This window comes from Trematomus bernacchii, unplaced genomic scaffold, assembly GCF_902827165.1.
Source record: "Trematomus bernacchii unplaced genomic scaffold, fTreBer1.1, whole genome shotgun sequence".
Taxonomy (NCBI): domain Eukaryota; kingdom Metazoa; phylum Chordata; class Actinopteri; order Perciformes; family Nototheniidae; genus Trematomus; species Trematomus bernacchii.
The window spans coordinates 3,502,272-3,516,592 of record NW_022987797.1 but is presented as its reverse complement, the minus strand read 5'-3'; the positions used below and the strand labels follow the sequence as shown (position 1 = coordinate 3,516,592).

Genomic DNA, 14,321 nt, shown 5'->3' with positions numbered 1-14,321 from the left:
CCTGTGCTGCAGCACCTCTTTTCACCCTCTGTCTGAAACCAGAGCCCAGTCTGCTCTGATTGGTTAGCTGGCCGGCTCTGTTGTGATTGGTCAACCACTTAGAAATGTCCCACCTATTAGCCTTTCACCTACAATGTGTTGGAGCGCTAGCCAATAGAAGCGTGAGTGTTATGTAGTGATGTCACTATGTTACAGAAGTAAAATCCCAGGAACTTTGGGATTTGAGCCTCTGCAGACCATTTACATGCACACAAACCTTTATAACACACTACAGGAAATGGAAAACCCCAAATAGCATGATAGAGCCTCTTTAAAAAGTTCAGATAGGTGATTTTGAAAAGCTATGTGAGGGATTTTTTATTTTGCTCCAGGATTTTCTGCCTCGTTCCAGGTTCATTCCAGACTTCCTGTTTGAGAGTTCACATCAGCGTCTACTTTTTCAGGATCTGGTCTGAGAGCCAGTCCAGACCCTCCACCAGACCAGACCCACTGACAGCACAGGACGCCTGCACAGACCACTACACACACACACACACACACACACACACACACACACACACACACACACACACACACACACACACACACACACACACACACACACACACACACACACACACACACACACACACACACACACACACACACAAATAAGCTGCAGGTTAATATAAATCAGATTTTCATGAACACATCGCTGTGTCTGCATGCGCTGCCGGATAAACACAACAAGAAATGTTATGACACTTGTAACTCACCGGTGATATTTTTGTATTTTCTTTTCAATTTCAATTCTCAATCGGCTCTAATAATAAGTCTATATTAAACTGCATTACCCAAATATATTCATTTACTATTAAGGACAAATCAAAACCACACTTATTAATCCCAATGGCCATTACAGTATAACATATTTATATCTCAGGCTTTACATCTGGAGTCTTTACTTTGAACATGTTTACTTTTGACTATTTTCCACCAGAGTGAAACCTTTTCTAATGTTTGCCATGTGGTGCATATTCATTTTCCTTGTTTAGTGCACAACATTTTTAGCATTAAAATAAATGTTGATGCCAATCATTGACCCGGATTGTGAAAGAAAATCCTCCCGGTGTAATGTATTGAGTACACTTTTTGTTTTACTTCAGACATACAGTCATACATTTCACTTATATTTGAAATTATTTTCAGGTTAAAACCCTTTTTTAACTTTACGTTTAATTCACCAAATTTGGAACTGGAAGAGAAAAAGTGAAATAATTGTTTATATAGCTATAAGTACAATCATTCATTTCCATGATTTACTTTTTGCATCTGTAAATGGGACGCACTGCATCAGATCTGATGTTTGAACAGGTAAAGTAACACTCACCGGCTGAGAGACTCCTGATAGGCGGAGAGCCTCGGTGATGTCACTGCCAGACATGGCTCGGGGTAAATCCTGTTTGTTAGCGAACACCAGTACAGCTACGCCCCTCAACTCATCCTCCTCCAACTGCAACACATGAAACAACCAATCAAACATCTTCCTCTCATGTTTAATAACAGTCAGAATCAGAAATACTTTATTGATCCGCTGGGGGAATTGAATTGAGTTACAGTTCCATTTTAGAATAAAAGGTGAAAAATTAAGAAATAACTTTAAAGTTTAAAAATCAATAAATACAAAATCTGTAATTAAAGATCAAATTAAATTAAGAATAAATACAATAATTGTATTTAAAAAAATAAAGATTTAACATCATACAGGCATAAACTGAACTTGTGTGTTACAAAATAAATAAAGTGAGCAGGGTACCATCCTGTGCAGCTCGTCAGCAGCTTCTTTAATCCTCTCGGGGTCGTTGCTATCCACCACAAATATCAGACCCTGAAGACAGACGGAATAAAACATATATATTCATTGAAATACACAATACAGTAACATGAAGCCACCTTTGTTTGCTGGGTTATCTTGTTTTTTGTTTTTTTAAAGGTCCCATGACATGCTTTTCTGGTTGTTACCCGTCCCCTTGTGCGTTATGAAGGTTGTTATGCATGTAAACGGTCTGCAGAGTCACAAACCCTCAAAGTACACCCTGAAAAGACCTGTCTATGCTGCCCCAAAACGCCTCGTTGGAGACAAATGGACCAATCCGTGGAGCTCCTCACACACACACACTCACTCAGCCTTATCTTTTATCAGGCTGTGAGTGTGTGTGTGTGCTCAGGCTGAGCTCCGCGGTGTCTCGCTGTCTCGCAGACCCCACGCAGCAACCAGGAAACGACACCAGTAATAGAGCTCACACTGTCCGCTCCTCGAGCCTCAAAGGGCGGAGCAGCGAGCCCCGCAACGTCCCGCCAACACGGCACCCAGACCCCACGCAGCATTCTCATCTGTTTGTCATTACTGGTGTCATTTTGCTAACGAACGCATACTATACAAAGATGCTGTATGAGAAACCAATGTGATTTTGGAACATTGAACAATGTAAATCTATTCTAGTAGACCTCAACAATGGAATTATGATCACTAGAAATGGCCATGACATGGGACCTTTAAATTACTTATATATAAATAAAGATCTAAAAAAGTCAATAGTATCAGTAGTAGGTATTACCTGTGTGTTGGTGAAGTAATGTCTCCACAGAGGTCTGATGATAGTCTGACCACCAACATCCCACACTGTGAAACTGATGTTCTTATACTCCACTGTCTCCACGTTAAAACCTGCACACACACACACACACACACACACACACACACACACACACACACACACACACACACACACACACACACACACACACCACACACACACACACACACACACACACACACACACACACACCACACACACACACACACACACACACACAATTAATTTATGATATCGTTTTTATGTTATATGCATTATATGTAAGCGTAAATTCATGTAAACACTGACCTATAGTCGGGATGGTGGTGACGACTTCGGCCAGCTTCAGTCTGTACAGCAGAGTGGTTTTACCTGCTGCATCCAGACCCACTGCACACACACACACACACACACACACACACACACACACACACACACACACACACACACACACACACACACACACACACACACACACACACACACCACACACACACACACACACACACACACACACACACACACACACACACACACACACACACACACACACACACACACACACACATGAAAAAAGGCAAAACATTGTTATACAAACTGTATTCAGAACCTTTACTTACTATAAAGTAAAAGCAAACTTCAACATCCTCCACACATACAAAATAGTAAATGTTTCTGTACTTTATTAATACTTTTACTTAAGTAAGTCATTCTACCACTATTACTAACTAGAGCATCCACTAGCAACTGCTATTAATACTACGTAGTATGTACTTCTTCTAGACTTTTTGTTTACTTTGACAAAAAATAAAAGTATATATCACCTCAGACACAATTAAAAATACTAAACGAGAGCTGAAAACTACAAGTTTTTAAAATAAAGAAAAAGAAGGAATGAAAATAAAATCTTAAATGATAAGAATAAACATAGAAAAGAGCAATTCATTTAACTTTACTTTATTTATTTTAATTATTATTATTATGAGAGCAAAATATCAACACATTACATTTAATTAAATAGAACAGAATAACAACAACAACGATGATAATAATAATAACAATTATAGGCCTATTAACAATAATAAACAAAATAAAAAATGACATTCTCACCCATTAAGATCCTGACAGGTGTTTTGGAGGTGAATCTGGAGAAGATGTGTGAGATGATGACTCCCATCGTTCAGGTAGAAAGTTTCAAACTGCTCGTGCTGCTACTGTGAGTGTGTGAGTGGTTTTATAGAGCAGCGGTGTGTGTGTGTGTGTGTGTGTGTGTTTTCCACAGTGTCATCCCCACTGCTGTCAGCATGGTACACGGTGGCAAATCACAACACATCGGAAAACACTACTTCCGCTCAAACACCCTTTCAAAATAAAGGCACACTTGTTGCACCTACGTGAGATGGAGTATTTATTTTATTGCAGTTCGCTTTCAAAAAAGTGTTTAAAATGTCTTTGCTATTTTTTGCCCTTTGTTCTGATGTCAACACGGTACACGGTGGCAGCTAAATCACAACACACCGCAACACACTACTTCCTAACAAACTTTCAAAATAAAAGCACACTTGTTGAATTTTTTTTGTGGGCTCCAATATTCTCAAAACTGATCAATGAGCCAAACCGTTGCACTGGCTGACATGATATCTTACCATAAAACACACACACAATAGTTTAATTTTGAATCAATCACACACGTAGCCGTGGGATTGGAACATGTTTCAAATGGGGGGTGCTATGGGGATGACACCAGGGCCGGTTCTGACCAATTTGCTGCCCTCTACAAAAGACCAATACACTACAAAAAGAGAAACTTATTGACATGGTGGACAGCTTATATAAAAAGGCTTCAAATGTATTCATTATTGTATGAACATGCTTTAATTCGGGGGTGGACGTCGAATCTTCTAGGGGGGTCCGGGGGTTTTACTGATGTGCCACAATAATGTCCCCTATGTTATTGAGTTAAAATATTAATATTGTGGCTTTCCAAGTTAACATTGATTGATATGACTGCGATTAAATCAGCATATACTTCTGCCAGGGGATGCCACCCCTCAAAATCTCCTGCCACCTGTAGTGGCAATTTATTATGTTACTTTATATGGTAAAACCAAATGCAACAGTTTCTATGATGACACGTGTATTCAGTACATGTCCCTTGCTAGACCTTTGTTTAACCTTTAACTGGGTTGGGGTGTCAGACACCATCGCACCCAGACGCTTCCTGTCACTATCACACTATCACACACAGTTCCTGTTTCTCAAAAGAGCAGTGCACAGTTCCTGTTTCACCAAGAAGAACCGGCAACTGACCCACTCTGTTGTGCAACATGGACTATTGTAACCCTTAATCTGCACGGCAATGGCATAGCAACTGACACCTGCATAGGTCCCCACCCATGGGCGGACTGGCCATCGGGACGTTCGGGACGAATCCCGATGGGCCGGTACTGAAGTGGGCCGGTCGGACGATGTGGGCCGCTCGGATAAGTCACTAGCACCCCCCCCCCCCCCCCCCCCCCCCCCCCCCCGTCGACCATTTCCTCGCGGTATTGACTTGCGGCACCGAGGTGGGCCGCTCGGATAACTCACTAGCACCCCCCCCCCCCCCCCCTGTTGATAATTTACCGAGGTGGGCCGGCGGTACCGAGGTGGGCCGGTCGTGCTTATGTACTCTGTTTAACTGTACCTTTGAGCTCAAATAAAGAACAACAAAGACAACTTTGATTGCTGAATACCATTTGTTTATTATTATTATATCTCCAGATCATTGATAAGTAAAGTTTCCATCACACACACACCCTCTTGCCACCCCATGAATATTTGTCTAGATCCGCCCCGGAGGCTCGGGCCTCATCACTCCACAGATATACATAGCACGATGAGTGATGATTAAATAACTAACCCCCCGAGCCTACAGGTGGAAGCTGGGGTGGTGGTGGGGCAGGCAAGCAGCAGCGACGTGGAAGTAGCTGCAGCGATAGCAGCAGCAAGCAATGCATAGAGAGAGATCTGGCAGGTTAAATAGAGCGGCATAATAAGGAGACTCTGTCACACACACACACACACACACACACACACACACACACACACACACACACACACACACACACACACACACACACACACACACACACCACACACCATCATTCTACCACTATTACTAACTAGAGCACCCAATGTGGATTATATCTGAAGATAGTCCCCAATAAATGCAGCATGTACTCCTGCTTCAGTGAAGTTTCCTCAAAACTACAGGGACCAGCTTTTCCAGTTCATAAGAATTATTCAATCTAAAGAAACAATATATATGAGATCTGTTAAGGAACGAGCAACACATTTTTTGTTTTGGTCTTTTCATGAGATTTGAGCAATAACAAATTAGAAAATAATAAATCAAATGAAATAATATGATAGATATATAAAAAAACGTAATATAACATAAATTATGAACATAATTCAAATGAATAACACTAATAGGAAATTGCTGCCTCCATGTAAGGGTCAGTTTTTAATAGTGAATACTTCATGGTTTTTGAGTCTGCTATTGTCTTTTGAGTTTTATTTTGGTAGTAAGACCTTGTTTCCTGCACTGAATCAGGAAGTGTAGCTTTGTCTCTTCCTCTTGTTGCTGTTGGCAGAACTGACAGTGTGATGTTCTGTTGTCAGGTGTGTCACTGAGGTCTTTTTTTTTTCTGGCAGTCAATGATGGTTACTTTTAACCATGGCGATGACATGACAAAGTGATTTCTGCGCATGAACATATCCACATTTTAAAGAATAAGTTAGACATTTTTGTTCACGAAGAGCAATGCAAAAATAAGTCTGTTATTATTTTCTATTACAGTTATTCTTTTTATACTCAGTTATATTTCTGACATAAATGCCTAAAACTGTATTAAGGCCTCCTCCAACCTGTACGAATCAAAAGTAAAGTTCTTTATGAACAATGGCTCTTTTCAAAATAATTTATTAAAAATAAAATATTGTATAATTCTGTTTTATCGCTTACATGTTGACCATTACGATGGGGTTGTCGATGTTGAGGCAATAACAGATAAAAAAACTTGGCTCTAGTATGAGTACAGTATTGCAATATATAATATAATCATATTATGTGCTCTTATGTGTCAAATCAATTATGAGAGTTAAATATATGTAGCGCAGTGAAAAGTAAAATATTTGCCTCCCAAATGTAGCGGATTAGACATTTATAACAGTAAGGAAACCAAAAGTATGACAAAGCCGTACAGTAATTGAGTAAAAATACTGAGTTACGTTCCACAAGGAATAAAACAACATTGTATGCTGTGGTGTAAAACACTAAATACACTGAGATTAGAGTATTTATACCCAAATTCAAAGAGAAGAAACTGAGAATATGATTTTGGTGGTGTTTGTTACACAGAGAGCAGACTGTGGTGTGTTTGTGGTTCTGGGAAATCACAGCAGAGTGAGACATCACTTTGTTACTAGGTTTCCTCCACGTACGTAATTACAGCACAGTCAGCGCTGATTGTGCAATACTCCATAAACCAAATCTGAACGGACCATTTCAAAACTTTGACTGATTAATTGACAGATCATAACAAATCATAACAAATGTAAAAGATAATAATAATAATAATAATAATAATAATAATAATAATAATAATAATAATAATAATAATAATAATAATAATAATAATAATAATAATAATAATAAAAAGGATTATAGTTGTTGCATTTTTTAGTCCATCAGTTAAATGTCACAGCTGGTAAAAGTGGAGCTAAGTATAATAACTGTAGTTGGGTATATAATCTGACATCATAATTCATTAGATGATTATATTTTGTATTCCCTGTCTGAATCTGCAAAATAACTAAAGCTGTCAAATAATTGTAGTTAGGAAGAAGTATAAAGTTGCATTTAATATAATGTAAAGTACAAGCACAAAACTGTATTCGGTACGGTAAGTAGTAAGTAAAGTACTTGAGTAAATATATATGTGCAGATTCAAGGCTCTGATGAGCTTTTTGGTGCCAAATGTTCCAAAAGTGGTAGAAAAATGTCTCGTGCTTAAATGCAGAAACACTATTTCACAAGGAAACTCGTGCAATCCAATCTTACTCAAATAGAAGTAAAAACGTTTGTACATTGAGAACGGCTTGAAGTACCAAAAGTGAAAAAAACTCATTATAAAATATTATGTTATTAGATTACAAGTTGTTGTAAAAGTGGAGCTATTTTTTATTATTTTAGTTGGGATAGCTATAATATTACATCATAATTTATTAGATGAATATATTGTGTTTTCATTATCTGAAACTGCAAAATAATATTTTTTTTTATTTAAGAGGAAATATAAAGTTGCATAGCATGGAAATACTAAAGTACAGTAAAAGTACATAAACATTAGTTAGTACAGTAAGTAATTGAGTAAATACCATGGTTAATCTAAATGAAGTGTGAATGGAGGCTGTTATTGAGCTGTTTAGTGTCAACTTTAACCAGAGTGTGGGAGAGAAGGGGGAAGGGAGACTGCTTCACAGAAATGAAACTTAAAGTGGCTGCTGACGTACGAACCAGGAAATGAAAGTATAAACAAGCTACGGTGTGTGCAGAGGGACAGATAAAAACACACACAGCGAGGAGGACACACACTTCCCTGCAGAGACTCTGAGGATGAAGCTGCTTCACATGGCTGCGGCTCTGCTGTCTGCATGGGTCCTCACAGCTACTGCTGCAGGGCCTGAAACAGGTACACACGCACGCACGCACGCACGCATTGGTCAATTACGACATTTCAGAGGTTGTAAATTTGAGACTGCTAGAGAGAACAGACTGTTGCTAAGGAGGATCAAGGGACTCTGTGCGGTCATATAAATCAGCAGAAAGACGTTTGCTAAATGTAAAGTCAGCTGTTGAAAACAAACATTAGTTTTCTCTACCATGCAATACTTTTTGAATATAATATTTTTTTTGTGGAAAGCACCACACTTTGGATTCATAATGGCTAAAGGTCCTAAGTTAAGAAAAAGGTTAAAGAGGGCTTTTACTTAAACAGCACATACAGTATGTATATAAGATACATTTACATGTTGACTGCAGTGGCTGGAATCGAACCCACAACCTTCCGATTGGAAGACAGCTGCACTACCTCACAGTTGCCCATGTGGATTATTGTTCAGAGTCTGACTGTGGCAGACACAACACACACACACACACACACACACACACACACACACACACACACACACACACACACACACACAGATGCGCACACACACAGATGCGCACACACACAGATGCGCACACACACACACACACACACACACACACACACACACACACACACACACACACACACACACACACACACACACACACACACACACACACACACACACACACACACACACACACACACACACACACACACAATTGTAATGCATGTCATTGACTTCTTACATGCATGTTATATAAGTGAACCCAAATACCATTTCTTTCAGAGGGACATTTTTGCAACTTCTCTAACAGCATAATAAGTGAAAGTACTCTAGCAGTCAGATAACAAGTGTGTTCTTATTTTGTATTTATTGATTTAAGATTGAACAATGCAAATTAATGAACATTCTGTAAATGTGCGTGTGTGCGTGCGTGTGTGTGTGCGTGTGCGTGTGTGTGTGTGTGTGTGTGTGTGCATGCATGTGCGTGTTTGTGGTGTAGCAAGTTTTGAGAGACATACTTCTATGGGATGTGTTTGTTTGTCTCCAAATTAAGACCCAAGCTTTAGTTTGGTGTGAAATGTGAACTCTTTTTATATTTGACGGGATACGTGACCTGATAGGTACAAAAACAAAGCACTGTCTTAGAAGAACAAGAAGTTATTTTGGAAACAAGTACGTCCTCATTATATATGGGGACAATGGGTTTATTATACTGTATCAGGGCCGGACTGGGACAATAAGTCAGGCTGGGAATTATACACTCAGCCAGGCCACTACCAGTTTTTTTTTGTGCCATTTTGCTGGATTTATTTGTGAATATTTACAGCGTTGCTGCCCATAGTGATAGCCCTATAGTTTAAATCTACTACCCAATAATAAACATATGGACATGGGTTACTATTTTAAAATCTGTGCAAATGTATTTGGGAACCTATCCATGTGAACATATAACATTTGGGGCTGGACCTCAAATCCTCTAGGGGGGTCTGGGGGCATGCCCCCCCGGTAAGATTTATTTTTAAATGTTGGAGTTAAATGCATAAAAAAATAAAGAGACTAGATGGAAACACACATATGAAACAGAACTGTATACATTTCAATAATCATATAGTCATAAGAACATGGAAACTAATCTTTTCAAATAAATGTACTTAGTAAAATGTTTTATATTTGCTTTTGGTGGGTTAAAAGTACGAAGTAGTATAAATCGAAATACAAGAGGAAAGTACTTAAAAAATGTACTCGAGTACAAAACGTTGTTACTTTGCATCACTGGCCACCATCTTGTTTGTACCCTGATTAGTGTATTTTGCTTTTGCTACGATTAGATGGCTCAACTTGGTAGAAAAGTGTCTCCGAGAACAGAAGGTGTAACTTTATTCTGTTGAAGTTACACCTGTTGTTCTCGAGCAGTTTTCTACCAAGTTGTGTCATCTAATATGTGCAGCAACCAGGAGATAATCAGCTCTTACTAGAACTGTATAACTGTATACCAGTGTAGTATGCATGAGTAAGATGAAGATGTAATACTATGCTAACCACTTGTTTGTGTGGCTCATTTTCCTCTTGATTTCTATAGGAGTTTCCGGAGTTAATTTAAATGGGAAGATGTTCACTTTGTCTAGGTTTGCAGGGGGAATATCCTTCTACCCCCCCCAGTTTTATACCACTCCCTACCCAACTCGAAGATACCCCACCACGCCCTACTACACCACCACACGCCCCTATATCCCAGAGTCCACCGTCAGCCGGAAATACAGCCCCACCACCACCCGCCGCTACACCACCAAACCCACCCCCACCCGCCGCTACACCACCACCCGCCGCTACACCACCAAACCCACCCCCACCCGCCGCTACACCACCACCCAATACCACACCACCACCCTCCCCCCGCCCACAGCACCCTACGCTAGAGGTGAGTACATTCATAAACTACATGCCCAACAGAACCACAGTGTCAGGATATGCATCCCAAAATGTTTCTTCAAATGTATTTTTTTTTTTATTTCTAGGCAATTTTCTTTTTAATTGACTTTTTCTAAACATAAAACAGGTCACAGGAGAAAATACGGTAGTCTTTCTTTTCTTTTTTCTTTTGTTCCACTGATGGTAATCTACGGTGGCTGACAGGTGCAAGTGCGCTACAGAAACGATGCAAATATAAAAATACAAATGTGCCAAAACATCCACACCAACTGAAGGAAACATGCGCAGCGTTTTAAAAAAGTGGAGCAGAAACGAAACGCTGCAAATAATAAAACGATGCAAATAAAAAATAAATGCTGCAAATAAAATAAAAAGTAATAAAAAAAACACTGCAATTAAAAAAAATAAATCACTGCAAAAAGCTCAAAACACAACGTAAACCAGGGGACACATAACACTGATGCACATAGCTGGGATTATAACTGCCACTGGAAACTAAACTAAAAGGTCTAATGGGCCTATTTGAACAATGTGACCACATGATTCCTTCAGATATCATTGCAGATCTGCTGGAAGCTAGCAAGCTAAAGTAGCTAACCTAGTCATTTCAAATATACTAACAATGATTTAAGATTATGAAAAAATAACTCTGCCAACACAGTTGGCCAACTTTACAATTTGCGAACGTCAACATGCGCTCCGGTCCCAGATGGGTGCATCACTTTTTAGTGTCCCCGTCGTGTTTGGAACTCCCTGCAGCGTTTTATTATCTGCATTCATTTGCACTTTTTTAAAATTTGCATTCTGTTTTCATCTGCAGTGTTTTTTTTATCTGCAGCGTTTTGTATTTGCAGAGTTTCGTTTATGCAGCAAGTAAACGCTGCACAGGATTTTGTCAAGTTGGTGGACATTTGAAATAAATGTCTGCTCTTTTAATAGTGTAATTATGATGTATATTATGATGTTCCTTATTTAATGAATGTGCAACAACAATCATCCTGTGACCAGATGTGTCCGTGTGTCTGCGATACCTGACGGACGCCCCGACGACACTCTTCACACTTCGTCAGTCCAGATACCCTCTGCGCTTCGCAGTCGGTGATGCTGATCTAGTGTATTCTCTGGACATGGATCCGTATGGTGGGCAGACTTTGATCTTTCGACCCAACATAAAGTTTTGGCCAGGCATCAAATCAGAAGCCTGGAGCAGAGTCTGCCTCACCGTGGACAACGTGAAGTATGTGGCCCAGGTGTTCAGCGGCTTAAACACCAGCATCAGGAAGCTGCTGCCTAGACGGGTGAGAACAAAGTCTCACACACACTGAAGAGAATGTTCCCAGTTTTGCCTTTTTGTAACTAGATAATCAGACTGTATTTGATTTGAACAAAAAAAAGAGAGAACATTTACATTTTAAAAATGATGGCGTTAATCACAATTAAAATATGTGATTTATCATGATTAATTAGATAATTATTGGCATGCAGTCTGACCATTTTCCAAAACTTAGCTCAAGCATCGACAAAGAGAAGGAGGCTGTGATTGCCCTCGGTATAAACAGGTATAATGTGCACTTTAATAAATCGTATGGCAATATTTTTTCTGCAGCTATCATATTTTAAGCACCTTGTTTCTCCAGGGGAGACTTTCTCCACTAACTCCACCTCCTTTCCTTTATTTATATTTGATTTGTATTATTATTTTATTTGTATATATATTTGTTTTATATATATATTTTTTAAAACAATATTTTCATACACAATGAATGAAAAGACAATATTAAACCATTATTCATATAAAGATGGAGACACGCCCTAAAAATGTAATTGGGTATCCCCGATATATAAAGGTCTCTATAAAATATAATCAGTTTAATAAACCACAACTCACTATGAAGAAGCACATTTAAAATTCAATTTGCATCAGGTCCGTCTATAAAAGAGGTTAAGAGCTTTTTAAGAACTAGATAAAAACAATAACCATGGCACATTAACCTTTTACAAACTTTAAGCTTTTACAAACTTTAAGAGATGAACGAAGCCTGCAATATTTCTTGTTTTTATGAAAAAGGGTTTTAGCATTGCCTCTAATATGATCTACTTGCTGTTTGTCTGTTTCTGTGTGTGTGTGTGTGTGTGTGTGTGTGTGTGTGTGTGTGTGTGTGTGTGTGTGTGTGTGTGTGTGTGTGTGTGTGTGTGTGTGTGTGTGTGTGTGTGTGTTCAGTGGGTGTCGTCAGGTGAGCCTGTGATGGATTTTTCAGAATTCAATGGTCAGCTGACCGATGTGCAGATGTGGGATTATACTCTCAGCAAAGTAGATGTCCTCAACTACATGACCCGCGGCGCTGTCTCCGGGTACGTGAGCTGATCTGAGGACTGATCTGTGTATTGTATATAAATATGTGTGTGTGTATTCCAACATAAGATATTAAAGGACAAACCAAAAGTCATAAAGAAATAAAATAGTGGAATAAATATTGTAAGAGACATAAATGATTGATAAACTCAGAATCAGGTATTCATGCAGACCATGGTAGTTAAACACAGTATGTACATACATAAATATATTGTTAAGATAATTTTGATAAACATTTCAGACTTGTTTTAAATCCACCATTTGAAAATATATTCATGTTTTTTAGGCCCTACAGCGGCTCCCTCCTTACCTGGTCCTACATCAGCTACTCCCCCAACGGAATCACACTGTTGGAGGACGACGAGTGGCAGGCTCGACAGCCAATCAGCAGCAACAGCAGGGGGAGGAAAAAGCGAGTGAAAAATATGTTTAATGAGGTGGAACACAACAGAGTACAGCTTTAATGAAACACACAGGGGCATGTGTGGGAAAGCCGTACTTTTGCATTTCATAATAAATCACTCACAAATCTAAATGAAGAGTCAAATAATCATAAATAAAATGATACTGATAACTGATTAAAGTCGCTGATTACCATATACATGTATTTACAAGACTACAAACAAGTCTAATTCATGGATTTAATCATTATTTCAAGCTTTCACTAACATGTTTTACTTTTTACATCTGTATTTCTAATAATAAAGAGATGGCTTACACAATATTGGAATTGGTTGTACATTTAATATAACATCTGATAGTGTTATAAAGGAAGAGTTTAACATGATGGGAATATGTTTATTTGTAATCTGCCTTGTGGTCATATTCCTCCACCACCCAGTCAAGTCACAGCTTACATCCATGTTTCTCCAAATCGTATTCACTTTCTCATTTTCATCCTTAAGTCTAAATCGATGTTTGGGCCAAATTTGAAGAAATTCCGTCCAGTTGTTCCTGAGATATCGTGTTCACGAAATGAACAGAGACCAATGCTTTCTGTGTAAGACAAGCGAGATAATGCATTTGAATTTAAGCTAGAAAATAATAATTAGAAAATAAAATTGATGACCAGAACCTGAAAACCATTGGGAAAATGTGATTTGAAAACTACAATAAATAGGCCTACACAAAGCGGAGAAATTGGTGCAATTGGTTCACCAAGCTATAAACAGCTTAGCTAACTGAGCTAACGTTAGCAGGGCAAACAACGGGCCTTA

At 38.9% G+C, this 14,321-nt stretch overlaps 2 protein-coding genes across 2 annotated transcripts; one reads left to right on the top strand and one right to left on the bottom strand.

Annotated features, from left to right (window-relative positions):
* Positions 1-235: 235 nt before the first annotated feature.
* Positions 236-3,887, bottom strand: LOC117497904 (ADP-ribosylation factor 1-like). The gene is made up of 6 exons (XM_034149937.1): positions 3,726-3,887; positions 2,925-3,005; positions 2,598-2,707; positions 1,796-1,867; positions 1,370-1,492; positions 236-518 (listed from the first exon to the last, which is right to left on the bottom strand). The coding sequence occupies exons 1-6, from the start codon at positions 3,790-3,792 to the stop codon at positions 432-434; spliced, it is 540 nt and encodes a 179-aa protein (XP_034005828.1). The 5' UTR covers positions 3,793-3,887; the 3' UTR covers positions 236-431.
* Positions 3,888-8,133: 4,246 nt separating this feature from the next.
* LOC117497903 lies at positions 8,134-13,828 on the top strand. Its single transcript, XM_034149936.1, has 5 exons — positions 8,134-8,353; positions 10,402-10,740; positions 11,760-12,049; positions 12,973-13,103; positions 13,391-13,828. Exons 1-5 carry the CDS (start codon positions 8,278-8,280, stop codon positions 13,566-13,568), a joined length of 1,014 nt encoding a protein of 337 aa, XP_034005827.1. The 5' UTR covers positions 8,134-8,277; the 3' UTR covers positions 13,569-13,828.
* Positions 13,829-14,321: the final 493 nt, after the last annotated feature.